Raw genomic sequence first — 13,972 nt, forward strand, 5'->3', positions numbered from 1 at the left:
GGAAGTCTGTCTCTGCAATTATTCAGAAGGGAGCAAACAAGGTTTCTGGTATGTGTCTGAAGCGTGCAAATTCGTAGGTCACTTCTATTCCCACTTTCCTAATCTCTTAGGGCCCTGCAGCCAGCTCAGTTATCTAGTTGTCTGTCTATCTATCTATCTATCTATCTATCTATCTATCTATCTATCGTCATCTTTTAGTAGGGGGAGGGCACCAAGGTGCTATTAGGAGACAGCTGAGCTCTCGCTCCCCTGGTGAAAAGTGGGAAGATGCGGGGTTAGGAGAGTGGCGTTCTCTTTTCCCTGCCTGGCCTGCAAGGCCCTAAACCTTTTCAGAGGCCCCTCTCCATACCCTGAGCAGTGGCCCAGCAAAGCTGCCCCGAGAGGGGAGAAAAACTGGGCCACCTGGTGGGATTTGCAAAGAAGGGATGGTTGAGGAGCAGAGCCCTGAGCTACCATCCTCTGAGTCTTGACCACTCCCTGTTGCCACCCTCAGCGTCCTCCGTGCTTTCCGGAGAGATGCTGGTTTGTTTTCTTCCTTTGCCAAATTTCTCTGGGCTCTGGATCAGGTGACTCAGGTTGTCTTTCTAATTCTGATCTGCACTTGTCTCCTTCCTACAACCACAGACATGGTACAGATCCAGTCCACCACAGCCAGGTCCCCCAAGTGTCTCAAGCCTCACCTCATGCACCTTAGGGATCAGGTCTGGGAGCATCATTTATAACAGGAAACAGTGTCTCAAATTCCTGCATCAGTAGCTTTGCTTTGCCTGTGTCCTCAGAGTTGTGGTATGAGGGAGAGTCCTGACCCGGAGCTGAGTTCTGAGGATGGTGGGTGGTGACCAGGGAGGCACTGTTTTTGCTGTTGTTGGAAGATCCCCAAAGGAAGGCTGGGTGAGGGGTAGGGTGAGATGTTCTCCCGACCTGGGGTGAGGGGGGCTTCGCTCTGCCTCATGTGGTTTCTGTGGAGGTACATGTTTGTTCTCCAGACAAGGGGGTTTTGTGTTGGGCTGTGGAGACACAGAGGTTTACTGGAGCGGGGAGGGGGGCAGGCTGGATATTGGAGTGTGGAGGGGCGTGGGTGTGAGATGACGCTCTGGAGGGTAAAATAAAAGCCCTTTTTCTCTGGGCTTTTGGCAGGCCTGAAAACTCTCCTTCCCACACCTGTCCGAGATGGGCCTGGGGAGGTGAGGCGGCGGGGGCTCAGAGAGCAGGGGCCTCCAGGTGATGGACAGAAAGGGCTGTGACCTCCAGCAAGGCTGCCCTCCATCACATTCTCTTCCATTTTTAAAAGGAGGCTGAAGCCCTGGACTCCTTGGCCATGTCTTCCTGGGAAAGGCGGCTCCATAGGGCCAAATGCGCACCGTCTTGTAAGTGGTCGCCTCCCTGTGGTCCGTGGGCGTGTGTGGGAGGCCCCGCTGGCAGAGAGGCCTGTGAGGGCCAGTCGGGCTTCCCTCGGGGCCTCTTTGACCTCTTTACCCTGAGTGGGCTTTCTTTCCACCTTCCCCAGCCCTCGCCCCACTCTGTGCTCTCCTCCCTGGCTGAGGAGCTCCTGTCTAGTGTTCTGTTCTTATGGCCATGGCCTTGTGGCCTCTCATTTCCACACCGTCTGACTCCAGTGAGTTGGTGCTTCCTTGTGCAGTCGCTGCTTCCTCTCCACCGTTTCTGTGGCGTTGCCCTTCATCCTGTCCCATGTCCCTGGCCTCTCCCCTCACTTGTCCTTTGTCCGTGGCCTCACCTGTCCTGTATCCATGGTCCCTCCTCTTACATCATGGCTCCTTTCCTCACCACACTGCTCTGCTTTATCGTCTTGTCCTCTGTGGCCTCTCCCCTCCCCTGGTCATGCGGTGGCCTCTGTGCAGTGAGGAAGAGCAGTACCTGAAGATCTCAGGGTGCTCACCATATGTGCTCCATAATCTCAGTTTTGCCTGCCTTGCCTGGGGGCCAGGAACTTTTAGCTGCAGGAGCTGATGACCCAGATGGGGCTGGCCTGGGGGCCATTTGGTACATACTGAAGGCAGGTACTCCACCCCCCCTGCCTGCCAGGGAAGGGGCTTGGCAGCAGTCTGAGGCACCCAGGTTGTGCCTCCATTACGGCTAGCTACTGAGGAATGTTGGGGCTGCCTGGGATGAGTATTTGAGTTCCATGTAGCTCTGGGAGGGCTGGGGTTTGGGGCCCTGGCATGAGGGAGGTGCTTTATCCCCAAGTCACGCCAGTCTCGGCTCAATGGGGAGGTACCTTCCATGTGTCTCCCTTGCAGACTTGTTCTCCTGCTTCAACGGGGGCGAGTGTGTGCACCCAGCCTTCTGTGACTGCAGACGCTTCAATGCCACTGGGCCGCGCTGCCAGATGGGTGGGTCTGGGCTTCCTCCCACCCTGGGAGGGGCCACGGGTACACGGAAAGTATGGGGATCCTGGTCTGCATGGTGAATGGGGTGACCCTAACAGGGCTGGAACCCACCAGTCTTTGACTTGATGCCCACTGCAGCTACATAGAGAGGTTCTCTTTTCTTGATTCAGTGTACAATGCTGGCCCTGAGAGGGACAGCATCTGCCGGGCATGGGGACAGCACCACGTGGAGACATTTGATGGCCTCTACTACTACCTCTCTGGGAAGGGCAGCTACACACTGGTTGGGTGCCATGAGCCTGAGGGACAGACCTTCTCTGTCCAGGTGAGGCCTCCCTTGCCCTTCCTGTCTAGCGAGGCGCCACTGGGCCCTGGAGGCTAGAGACCCTTCTGTCTCAGGCATGGACCTGCCAAGAGGATGCCTGGGGCCATGCCCTGGGTGGGCGGGCTGGGGACCTTGACCAATCCTGCCCTCTCTGCCTGGGGATGTTACACATCAGAGAGTTTCATGACTTCCCCACCCCTCCCCCACCCCTCGGTTCCTATGGCCTCGGAGCTATGGGTTCTGTCTGAGCAGGGGCAGAGGGGATGTGTATCTGACAGGCAGCACAGGAATGACCTTGTGCAGGGGAGGGCTAGAGTACTCGCCGGGTTGTGGTAGAAGTGTGTGTTTATAGTGTGTGCCCTGAGAGTACCTTGTGAGTAGATAATGAGGTGTGTGTGTTCATTCTGTGTGCATGTGAGATGGTATGCATGTATACCCTTGGCTTTCAGCCTGATGGGGTAGCCTGAATGGATAAACAGAGTCCAGAAGTGGGGAGACAGCACAATATACTGAAGGAGCCCTGGAACTTGAGCCAGCAGACCTGGGTTAGGATCCTGGCTGTGTGTGACCTCCGTCACTTCACCCCTCTGAGCACCAGTTGCCTCCTCTCTGAAATTCAGACGATCATAGCTCTGACCTCCCTGTGCTGTGGGGACTGGGAGAGGTCACAGAGGACAGGTGCCTGGCCTGCAGTGGGCAGGTGGTCAGCATTTAGCAGAAGCTCAACAGGGGGCCACTGGGCCCAGAACTGAAGTCCCCAGCAGGAACCCTGCACTCTGGCCTCTGAACCCCCAATCAGGTGCACAACGACCAGCAGTGCGGCTCCTCCCCCTACACCTGCTCCAGGTCTGTCAGCCTCTTCTTGGCGGGTGAGCAGGAGCTCCGTCTGGCCAAGGAGGTCACCCACGGAGGAGTGAGGTAACCAGAACACCTTCTGCCCTGACCTCCCCTACTCCTGCACAGTGCTGGTGGGGGATGGGTGAGCACGTGTTCTCAGGCCCAAAGGAAATGGTTTTCTGGGGACAAGCAGCAGTATCTCCACTATTAGGGCAGGAACATACTGGGAGCCAGCTGGGTTCTAGCCAGCTGGGTTTGCAGAGGGATGAGTCCCTCGTGATTTCCTGAAAGTCTCAGGCCCTGTGGGTTTCCAGACGACGGGTTTTCAGGCAACAGCGATCTTCCGGAGAGCCGCGCGTGTACTGCTAACGCGTGCTTACTTCCCACCCATGCCTGAACGGATAATACACAGTTCAAGCCTCCTCAGAGCAGAAGCAGCACACTTTCACTTTCACCCTTTCCCGATGACGTAGGGTCATTTTGAACGTCATTTTTCTGGGACATCAGGACCACACAAGAAATGAGGACTCTGTTTCCACACTACATGGATTGCGGTTCTTTCTGAAACTGTCACACTGTCCTTCCCTTGCTGTCTGCTGTCACTTTGCTGCTGAAGGAGAGGTGGGGGTCTCCTGCAGTGACCCTTCTTCCTCATTTCCGGCTTCGGATCTGGAAACTGGGTAACCAGGCTTTCTGGGGCTGAGTATAAAATGCAAGGCCCAGGAGTTTCTCCTGAGATTAAAGGGTTGCGTTATGGATCTTTGGTACCAGTTTGATTGGTTAGACACTTCCTTTGTTTTCCTTTCCCGCTTTTCAGGTGGATTGCAAGTTGCCACATCCAGATTGTCTAGGAGACACTATAGCAGGAAAACGGGGGATTGTGCTCCCTGCATCTCCTCTTACACTCTCCATTCGCCTGCTCCCTCGGCTTTTGCTTTCCCCACTCCTTTCTCATCCACACCAAAATAATGAGCAAAGTCGCTGTCTGCTTATACTGTCTTAGAGGGGCTAGCAGTCAGTCCCTCTAAGGTTTATCCCTGCCAAGGAAATTGCAGTTTTAAAAAGACATTTTAAAACTCTAGAGACAAAAGAACCTTTCTGTCGTGGTGGACTTCCAGGCTCCCGAGGAGGCGGGAGGGAGGGGCCCGGGTCTCATGGCAGCAGGGCCATGCGGAGAGGCAGGCGCTGTGTACATGATGGGTCCTGCAGGGAGGGACGGTGGGTCCTTGGTGAAGGGACTGGACTAGTGGAGGTGGTGTAAGCACCTTGAAGCCCTGGGCTGTGCCTTACAGGGTCCAGCTGCCACATGTGGTGGGGAGTGTGCACCTGCAGAGGCTTGCGGGCTACGTCCTGGTGCGGCATCAGTCCGCCTTCACGCTGGCGTGGGATGGGGCCTCCGCTGTCTACATCAAGATGAGCCCCGAGTTCCTGGGCTGGACCCACGGGCTGTGTGGGAACAACAATGCCGACCCCCAGGACGACCTGGTGACCAGTTACGGTGAGGTGCAGGATGGGGGCCTCCGGTGGGTTCTGGTGGAGGACAGGTCTGCCTGGAACGCACCCTGGGTCATGACACTACAGACTAGGGGGAGGCCAGGGGCCCCTTCTTACCAAACATGCGACCTCTGGCGTGTTCATAACTACTCGACCTCAGTTTCCTCATCTGTAAAATAGTCATAATGAGAATTCCTACTAGGTTGTATGAGAGGCCACGGGCACTCTGCTGGGTGGGCCTGACCCTGCGAGGCGTGTGGTGGAGGGGCGGGGACGGAGGGCCAGAGGAAGGGCCCACTGGAGCTGAAGATCCCTAAGGAGGAGCAGTAAGAGTGAAAGTGAAGGGGGCAAGGCCAAATCGTGGAGGCTCTGGCCCGAGGAGGGGCAGTGACACCCCTGAGCTCCCAGGATCTGTTGAACACTTTATATGTGTCATCCCATATAGTCCATGAGGTAATCTCATGGGGGCATTATTTGCCCTATGAGGAGAAACGGAGGCTCCTTGTCCAGTGCATGGTGTTGCCGCCCGATGTGGAGCAGAAGGGACTCACTGCGGTTCTTGAGCATTCTTGACCATTATCACCGAACAGCTTCCTCGGGAGAGTGGCTCCCCTGGGAACGCAGATTGAGATGGGAGCTCAGGAGGCTGGAATCTTCAACTCCGTGCCCATCTCCTCAGCTCCACCTGCCCTCCTGCAGAGCCCTCTGTTTCTCCTGCACCTGCCCCCATGTGGTCACGCTGCCCCCCGCCCCCACAGGGAAGCTGACGGACGATGTGGCTGAGTTTGTACACAGCTGGCAGGAGCAGGCCCCCAACCAGCCTCCAGGGCCCACAACCTCCTCTCTGCCTCGCCCACCGTGCCTGCAGCAGAGCCTGGGAACCATGCAGGTAGGGACCCTGGGGAGGTCCCCACCCTGGCTCCTTACCTCCACCCTAGTGCCTGGCTTAAGTTGGTTTCCCATCTCCCTCTTGAAAAATCACTGGCTGTAGGTGCCCAGGCTTGTTGGTGCCCATGGGCCCCTCCCCTGGGCCTAAGTTGGGGTTCCACGTGGGGCTGGTGAAGTCAGAGGGCTGTGCATGGCCCTGCTGGCCCCCAGCTCCAGCTCCTGGCCCTTGCCCCAGAGTGTGTATGACCGGTGTGAGGTGCTGCTGAGGCCCCCCTTTGACGCCTGCCACGCCTACGTCAGCCCTCTGCCCTTTGCAGCCAGCTGTACCAGCGATCTCTGCCAGTGAGTGGGAAGCCAGGACTGGGGGTGGTATTGGGTGGTGGGAGATCCCTCCCATTATTGGGGAGGGGCTCAGCACGCGGGTCCCTGAGCCGGACAATCTTCAGCACTGACAGATATGCTTCCCACAGCTCTGAAATTCCTATCTGCAAAGATGGGACAGAGCTTCTCCATCCACTGAGACTCAGAAATGGGGCCTGACCCCCTCAGTGTCCTGCCTCCAGTCTAGGGTTCTGCACACCTAGATGCCCTCCCTGTTCCTTTCCAGTTGAGTGTGGAGAGCAGGGGTTCCCTGAGCCCTGGCAGTCTCTATAGAATGCTGCAGGGCTGGTGACAGATTGAGCTCTGCTCCAATATTACCCTCAATTTTCCTGCACAGATCAGTGGGTGATGAAGCCACCTGGTGCCGGGCACTGGCGGAGTATGCCCGGGCATGTGCCCAGGCTGGGCGGCCCCTGCAGGGCTGGAGGACCCAGCTCCGGCAATGCAGTAGGTGCAGCCTGGTGGTGGGCAAGGAGGGGGTTCAGACAAGCTCTGTCCTCGGGTTGTGGATGGCATTCCCAGGCCTCAGCTCAGTGTCCTGTCCTGCTCAGAAGTACAGTGAGAGCTTTAAGCCCTGAGATCCCATTCTCATCAGACAGATGGGAAACAGGCTCAGAGCGGGACGGACTAGTCTAGGGCCACAGAGTGAGATGAGGGTGGTTCTCCAGTGTTCCCATTGGGGTTAAGGGATCAGGAGAAAATACCCTGCCACCGCTGCCCCAGGGCCGTGGGTAGGGACTTGGGTGGGTCTTGGCAGAGCTGGGCCAGCAAGGAGCTGGCAGACCATACTGCTCGCTTCCTCCCAAGCCGTGCACTGTAAGGAGAAGGCCTTTACCTACAATGAGTGCATCGCCTGCTGCCCCACCTCTTGCCAGCCCCGGGCGGCCTGCGTGGACAGCGAGATCGCCTGTGTGGACGGCTGCTACTGCCCCGATGGTATGCTGGGGTGGAGTGGGTGTCTGACCTGGCCTGGCACCCAGGAGCTTGAAGCAGGGACTCAGAGGATGCCTGATTGTGGAATGAATGAAGGAAGGAGCAAACAATGAATAAGTGAATAAATGAGTGAATGGGTTAAGGGAGGTGAGGGTGGGGGTGGGACTGCGGCTCTTGAGAGGTTCATCAGGGTATTTCATTTCGTTGGGTCTGAAATTTTTAAGGTGTGTAGATGAGGACAAGTCATTCATTCATTCATTCATTCATTTATTCATTTATTACACATACATTTGTTTCAACATTTATCCACATACTGTTTTCACGGCGTATAACTACAGCACATCTGTAGTGTGCTGGTCACTCGCCAGGAAGAGGGTGGGATAAAAATATAGATACGCCTTTGACTTTAGGGATCAGAATCGGACGGCAATGGTAAGACACACATATGAATCCACTCTAAGGCACAGGTAGTGAAGGCCAGCTCAAGGGATTCACACAAAAAGAGATATAGGAATTCGGTGGTGGGAAAGATTGTCAGGGAAGGCTTCCTGGAGGAAGTGGTACCAATGCTGGTTCTAGATACAGTGATAAGTTTTTGAGAGGTGGAGAGGAGAAGCTAGACTGTATGCAGGTTGTTTGGGGTGGGTGGTCTCTGAGAAAAGTTCTGGAGGAGGGATTATTTGCTCAGAGGGGGTTCAGGTCTGGCCTGAGCCAAGGTTTATACAGGAGGAAGTCTGAAAGTGGGCTCGGTGGTGCAAGAGCTTGGATGTGGGAATCCTTATCACAGGCCCTGGGGAGCCACGAAGGTGTGGGAACAGGAGCGGAGGTGCGCTAAGTGAGCCTTGCTGTCACCCTAGGGCTGATCTTCGAGGATGGGGGCTGTGTGGCACCAGCTGACTGTCCCTGTGAGTTCCATGGGACCCTGTACCCAACTGGCTCTGTGGTGAAAGAAGACTGCAATGCCTGGTCCGTGTCCACTACCGGGGGTTGGACGAGGTGGCCCATTCCAGGGCTTCTCATCAGGGCTGCCCATCTGGGGTCTGGGAGCCCTGATGACTTGGGGGCACTCACTTAGCATCTCCGAGTCATTAGATCTAATCTGTGGGCGGAATCTCCACTATTCATTTCAGAGATGGGAAGACTGAGGGCTGGGGCAGGAGCTCTGTGGACCCTGCCATCCTCCAGCATCTCTTCCCGGCCCGGAAGGGCGAGCCCCTGCCTTTTCCTTTCGCTCTCTGTGTTTCAGCACCTGCACGGCCGGCAAGTGGGTGTGCAGCACATCTGTCTGCCCAGGTACACCTGACCCCGCCCTGGGCTCTGCCTCCTTCCTCTAGTCTCACAGCTTTGGGGCAGGGACGCGCCAGGAGCCAGGCCTGCTGTTGGGGCTAGGGTGGTGGATTGGGGGGTGTCAGTTTTTGCATGCAACCACCCTCCCTGTGTTTCCTTAGAGCTGCTTTGCTTGATTAAGCAATTGCTCCATCCCTTCAGGGGCCGTTTTTCATGAAGCTCTATATGTCTAAGGACCTTCCTGAGCTTGAGGGGCTTGGGCCAGAATTGGTCTTCAAGCTCAAATCCTGGTCTCCTGTCAGAGTTGCCCGGGGCAGGTCTGTGGCTCACCAGTGACCAGGGCTCTTACAGGGCAGGCCAAGGCTCCAGACACTGCCCGATTCCTAAGGACAGGGTGCTAGCTCCTCCTGGTGCTGAGAGCCTGCAGGGCAGAGGCTGTCCCCATGTGGCAGCTCCCATGGATCAGCCACCTTTCTCTGCCCCTCAGCCGAGTGTTCAGTGACTGGCGACATCCACTTCACCACCTTTGACGGCCGCCGGTACACGTTCCCTGCCACGTGTCAGTACATCCTGGCCAAGAGCCGATCCTCAGGCACCTTCACAGTGACACTGCAGAATGCCCCATGTGGCCTGGTAAGGGCTGGGGACCCCAGACACAATCCAGCTAGCCACTCCTGCCCTGTGTCCCCTGGAGAGGCTGGGGAATTTAGGGCAGGGCCCCAGGTCTTTCTACAGCCCACTTAACCTGTCTATTGTTCTTGGGTAGAGCTGGAGGCAGGACACTGGGTTCTGCCTCTAGAACATCTGAGAGTCACTTCCTGTTCTTGGGTCTCAATGTTTAAAAAAAAAAAATCTGTAACATGGCTCTAATTCAACTTAATCTTCTCTGCGTCCTTGGATTGTATCTTCAACACCACTGTGCTTATGCATGCATGCATTCATTCATGCGGTCAGCAAATACTGAACATCTACTTGGGCCCAAAGCTGTGTTAGGTTTTGGAGACTGGAATGAATTAAACCTGCCTCTGCCTTCCTGGTGGGTGAGACAGAAAAGAGACCCCATAACCCACACTGTTATAGGAGCTATGACAATGTGGAGAGTATAGGGTAGATCTCCATGGGGGAACTTTTTCTTGTAGCTATTTTACCTGGGCATCAGGAGGGGGTGGATCAAGAAAAGCGTCCTGGTGGAGGTGATCCCTGAGCTGTGTCAGCTCTGCCTAAACTGGCCCCTGCCTACCACTTGAACTTTATTCTAAAATACTTTGCCCAGTGGGCTCTGCCTCTCTAGTCTTCCTTTATGTCCTTGAATGATTTAAATGCCTTCCCGTGTCTGGGGTCTTTGTTCAGGCTACTCTCTCTGCCTGGATGTCTCCCTCCTCCCCTCCTCCTTTTGCCCAACTAACTTATGCATGCTTCAGACCTCAGCTCATATGTGACTTTCCCCCTGGGCCTCAGCTTTCTGATCTGCAAAACTTCACTGAATAGGATCGCTATGAGGATTAAATGAATAAATGAAAAAAAAGATTAGAACAGTGCCAGAACATTGAAACTTTATATTAAAGTTAGTTGTTACTATTCTTATAAGTTGTAGTATTAAGAGTTTTACTATTGTAATGATTATTTTTACATTATTATTATTGTCATTTCCTGGATAGCCTTTCCTGCCTCTGCAGATTAAGCCTGGTTCCTTCGCTATGTTCTTTCCCACGTGTGTGTTTGCAGCTCTGATCACAATGACGATTAAATAATCAACTTTGTATTCCTTATGTAATGTCTGTGTCCCACACAAATACGTACACTTCACAAGGGCAGGGACCATATCCGTCAAGTTCATCACTGTATGACTGTGTCCATGTCTCTCTGGGCAAGAGAAGGACCAACGGCACTACCCATTTTAGAGGCGAGAACCTGAGGCCGAGAACGTTAGCTCATTTCCTGCCTACCTCTGAGCAAAGCTCGATGCTTTGCAGGATGTGCACATGGAAAGAACTTTATAAACAACCGTACAAGGATGAAATTGAGTCCTGGCTTGCAGTCGAGTGGGGAGGCCAGGGCTTCTGGGGCTAGATTTTGGGCCCTCCAGGGTCCATCTCTGCTTGGTGTCACAGACAGCCTGAGTGTTGACTAGAGTATTTATTTGCACTATCTTAGCTCTGCCACTAACCTCCAACCTGAGCCTCTGCCTTCCCATTCCCTAGATGAAGGCATTTGGTTTGAGGACCTATAATGTCCTTTTGAGCTCTGTCACCATGAGAAACCTGCCCCTGGCCTCAAACTGCACTCGAATCTCTGCTCCTGGAGAGTTCTGTTGGGACCAGCAGGACAGACAGACTCATTCTGCCCCATTTGCCTTTCTATCTCTCCAGAACCAGGATGGAGTCTGTGTCCAGTCGGTGTCAGTGATTCTGCACCAGGACCCTCGGAGACAGGTGACCCTGACCCAAGCGGGGGATGTCCTTCTGTTCGACCAGTACAAGGTCACCCCACCCTACACAGATGGTACGGCTGTGGTGATGAGAGCTGGCAGGGAGCTGGCTGCCCAGCTTCTTTCAGGCTCCTCTGGCCAAAAGCTCCAATTCTGACACTGGGTGAATCAGGCCAGGGGGGCACCTTGGTCCCAGGAACATGGACTCTGGACTCGTAAAATGATCTTTGTCCCCATCCCAATATGACAGGCTTAATAGCAGTATGATGGCTTCTCCTAACATCAGGGCATGGATGGAGCTGTTTTCCACCCCATTCTCATAGTTTGTTTACTGATGACTTATTATTCTGTCCGATTCCACAGAGGATTCATGGTAGCTCATAGGAAGCGCATCTAACAAAAATGGAAAAACTGTTAAGAAATAAAATAGCACCAGAAAAAATTCAAACGGAAAAACATAGAATAGAGGCTCAAGATTGAGAGGAGTGGGCACACAGGGGGATAGAGGCCAAAGAACTACAAACCACAGAGGGTATAAAATTCACTACAATTGCATCTAAAATGTAAAATTGCTACGATTTTTTTTTCTTTTGGTCTAAGAAAGTATTTCTCCATTATTATTTATTATTTATTACCTATTATTTAAATTTTATCTTTACTGTTGGAAGTATTACAGATGTCCCACCTTTTCCCTCCCAATGAATCTAAAGTCATATTGTGAGCTTCCTAGTGGCCATTGTGAAAAGAATGGGCAGTTACAGAATTCCCCTTGGCTAGAGATGGAAACATACCAGTTCCTTAGGGAGGCGAAGTTTTGTTTGTTTGTTTTTTTATCCTCACCCGAGGATATATTTTCATTTTTTGTTCAGATAGAGCAGAAGGGAAAGAGAGGAAGAGAGAGATAGAGATAGAAACATCGATGTGAAAGGGACACATCGAGTGGCTGCCACCCGCACGACCCAACCAGGATCGGGGACAAACTGCAACTGAGGCACATGCCCTTAGCAGGAACCGAACCCGGGTCTCTCTGGACCGCAGGCCGACACTCTAACCTCTGAGCCAAACTGGCCAGGGCGGGAGGCAATGTTTTAATAGCACTTAAAGCTAAAAGAAATTTCTCAGCTGGGGCTGCCACCGTAGGTTACGCCTGGGTCCTGATTTCATCATGGAACAGGATTTCCTCAAGGCCCCCCAAACCAATTCCTTGACATGACTTCAATGTGTATGAAGATGGCTGGGTATGGTGGCCGGAGGGTGCCACTCGAGTGGTGGCGGCGGGTGGGGTGCATATTGGCCCAACTTCTGACATCCCTCTCTGGTTCTGTGCCCAGACGCCTTTGAGATCCGGAGGCTGTCCTCCGAGTTCCTGCAGGTGAGGACCCACGTGGGCGTGCGAGTGCTGTACGATCGCCAAGGCCTGCGGCTCTACCTGCAGGTGGACCAGCGGTGGGTGGAGGACACGGTGGGCCTCTGCGGCACCTTCAATGGCAACACGCAAGATGACTTTCTGTACGTGGCCCTGCCCTGGAACAGGAAGGAGGGAGGAGGGGGCCCCCCTGTAAGGCCGGATATCCTCATCTCCCAAAATCCCATGGGCCCACGCTGTGCCTGACATTCACTATTAATCATTTATTTCTCTACATTTACATTTAGGTATGTTTCTTTAAGGCAGTGATTTAGTCTTCTCTATGCAGAAGACGCACCTGCAGAGCTTGTCAATATGTGGATTGCTGGGTTCCCCTCCTTAAGAATCTGCTTTAAGTTGGGGCCTGAGAATCTCACTTTTAATAAGCACCACTGAGATTCTAGTATATGAGGTCTATGAACCATACTTTGAGAAATACTTTTTTGTGGGGAAGTCTTACAATTAGTAGACCCAAGTCGGGATTTGAGTTGGCTCATGGTTGTTTGCTGTAATTGACTGTGAACACCTTCAGATGAGTGTAAGTCCCCAGTGGGCCAGTGATGCCCAAATTCCTGCTTTCTGTCCCACCAGGCCAGTCTAACCCTTTAACTTCACTGCCTGGTGCTTGGGGTTCCCACCCTGAGAGCCTCCCAATATTCAGGGAGGGCTGTTTCCCCAGACTGACTGAGAGTCCAGAGAAAGACTCGGCATAGGCACAGTTTAGGAACTTGGGAGGGGACAGGAGTCAGGCCTTCCAGAAACAAGAAAGAGGGTCGATCTTGAAGATGGAGGTTCTGAGTACATGCATTTGGCAATGCGGAAGGAAACACGAGGGGCTTCCTCCAGCCAGATATAAGAATTCAGATTTGCTGGGGAAAACCAGTACAAGAAAAAGCTGAGAGCTTTTCAATGTCCGCACACTTGCAAATGCAGCATTCTCTCTGTCTTGCCTGGTGGGCTGATGTTAGGGCAGCTGGCCAGATGGTGGGGGCAGACCTTGGTTTGCTGTGTGGGCTGCTTGCCACCGTCCTAAATGTGAACTCCAGGTAACCGAGTACTCTCTCTGTCCTGGATGGTAATGTGGGCAAAGCCTGCCCCTTGTGGACACCGAGAGCTCTCTTCATTCTACACCGGGTTTTGGTGACTCTTGGAGGCTGGTGATGTTTAGAAAACATGCGTCTCCCCCCTGCTCTCTTCATTGCCCCGCGTGTGACTACCTCCGACCCAGAGAGAAGGGGAGGGCAGAGGAGTTTCCAGGAACTGCCCACAGGGAAGGGAGGAAGAAGTTTGGTTCATATGTTCCTGTTTCTCTCTTTCTGACATGAAGAGCTGAGGTGGGTGGTGAGGACAGGGAGTGGCCCCACTCCCATTTTGAGTCCCTTTGGAACTTGTTGACTGTGATGTGCGTGTGCACGCACACACAGCCATAATTGTGTTTGAATGTAGTTGTGGAGACCCTGTTGGCTGGTCACGTGTCTGGCATGTATCTGTGCTATGTGTGTGAAAGGTGTGTGCAAGTGGTATACATGGGCCTATGGTGTCCCGGTTTGGGGAGGTCCATTTGTACCCCTTACTGCGTGTGCTCATGCTTGGTTTGTGTGTGTGTGTACATGGTCAGGTGGGTGCTTACCTGGGTATATGCTGGA

General features: G+C 53.7%; 1 protein-coding gene across 1 annotated transcript in view; it reads left to right on the forward strand.

The window, feature by feature from the left end:
• Positions 1 to 13,972, forward strand: part of OTOG (otogelin) — a 68,995-nt gene that overhangs the window by 141 nt on the left and 54,882 nt on the right. Inside the window, exons 2-16 of the mRNA XM_036258969.1 lie at positions 1,292 to 1,367; positions 2,259 to 2,351; positions 2,519 to 2,673; positions 3,473 to 3,591; positions 4,803 to 5,002; positions 5,371 to 5,376; positions 5,763 to 5,893; positions 6,128 to 6,234; positions 6,611 to 6,720; positions 7,081 to 7,209; positions 8,064 to 8,172; positions 8,453 to 8,499; positions 8,981 to 9,126; positions 10,863 to 10,995; positions 12,253 to 12,430. Of these exons, the coding sequence (XP_036114862.1) occupies positions 1,292 to 1,367; positions 2,259 to 2,351; positions 2,519 to 2,673; positions 3,473 to 3,591; positions 4,803 to 5,002; positions 5,371 to 5,376; positions 5,763 to 5,893; positions 6,128 to 6,234; positions 6,611 to 6,720; positions 7,081 to 7,209; positions 8,064 to 8,172; positions 8,453 to 8,499; positions 8,981 to 9,126; positions 10,863 to 10,995; positions 12,253 to 12,430 (1,739 nt within the window). The remainder of the gene's footprint in view (positions 1 to 1,291; positions 1,368 to 2,258; positions 2,352 to 2,518; positions 2,674 to 3,472; positions 3,592 to 4,802; positions 5,003 to 5,370; positions 5,377 to 5,762; positions 5,894 to 6,127; positions 6,235 to 6,610; positions 6,721 to 7,080; positions 7,210 to 8,063; positions 8,173 to 8,452; positions 8,500 to 8,980; positions 9,127 to 10,862; positions 10,996 to 12,252; positions 12,431 to 13,972) is intronic.

The sequence above is a fragment of the Molossus molossus genome, unplaced genomic scaffold, assembly GCF_014108415.1.
Source record: "Molossus molossus isolate mMolMol1 unplaced genomic scaffold, mMolMol1.p scaffold_m16_p_13, whole genome shotgun sequence".
In the NCBI taxonomy this organism is placed as follows: Eukaryota; Metazoa; Chordata; class Mammalia; order Chiroptera; family Molossidae; genus Molossus; species Molossus molossus.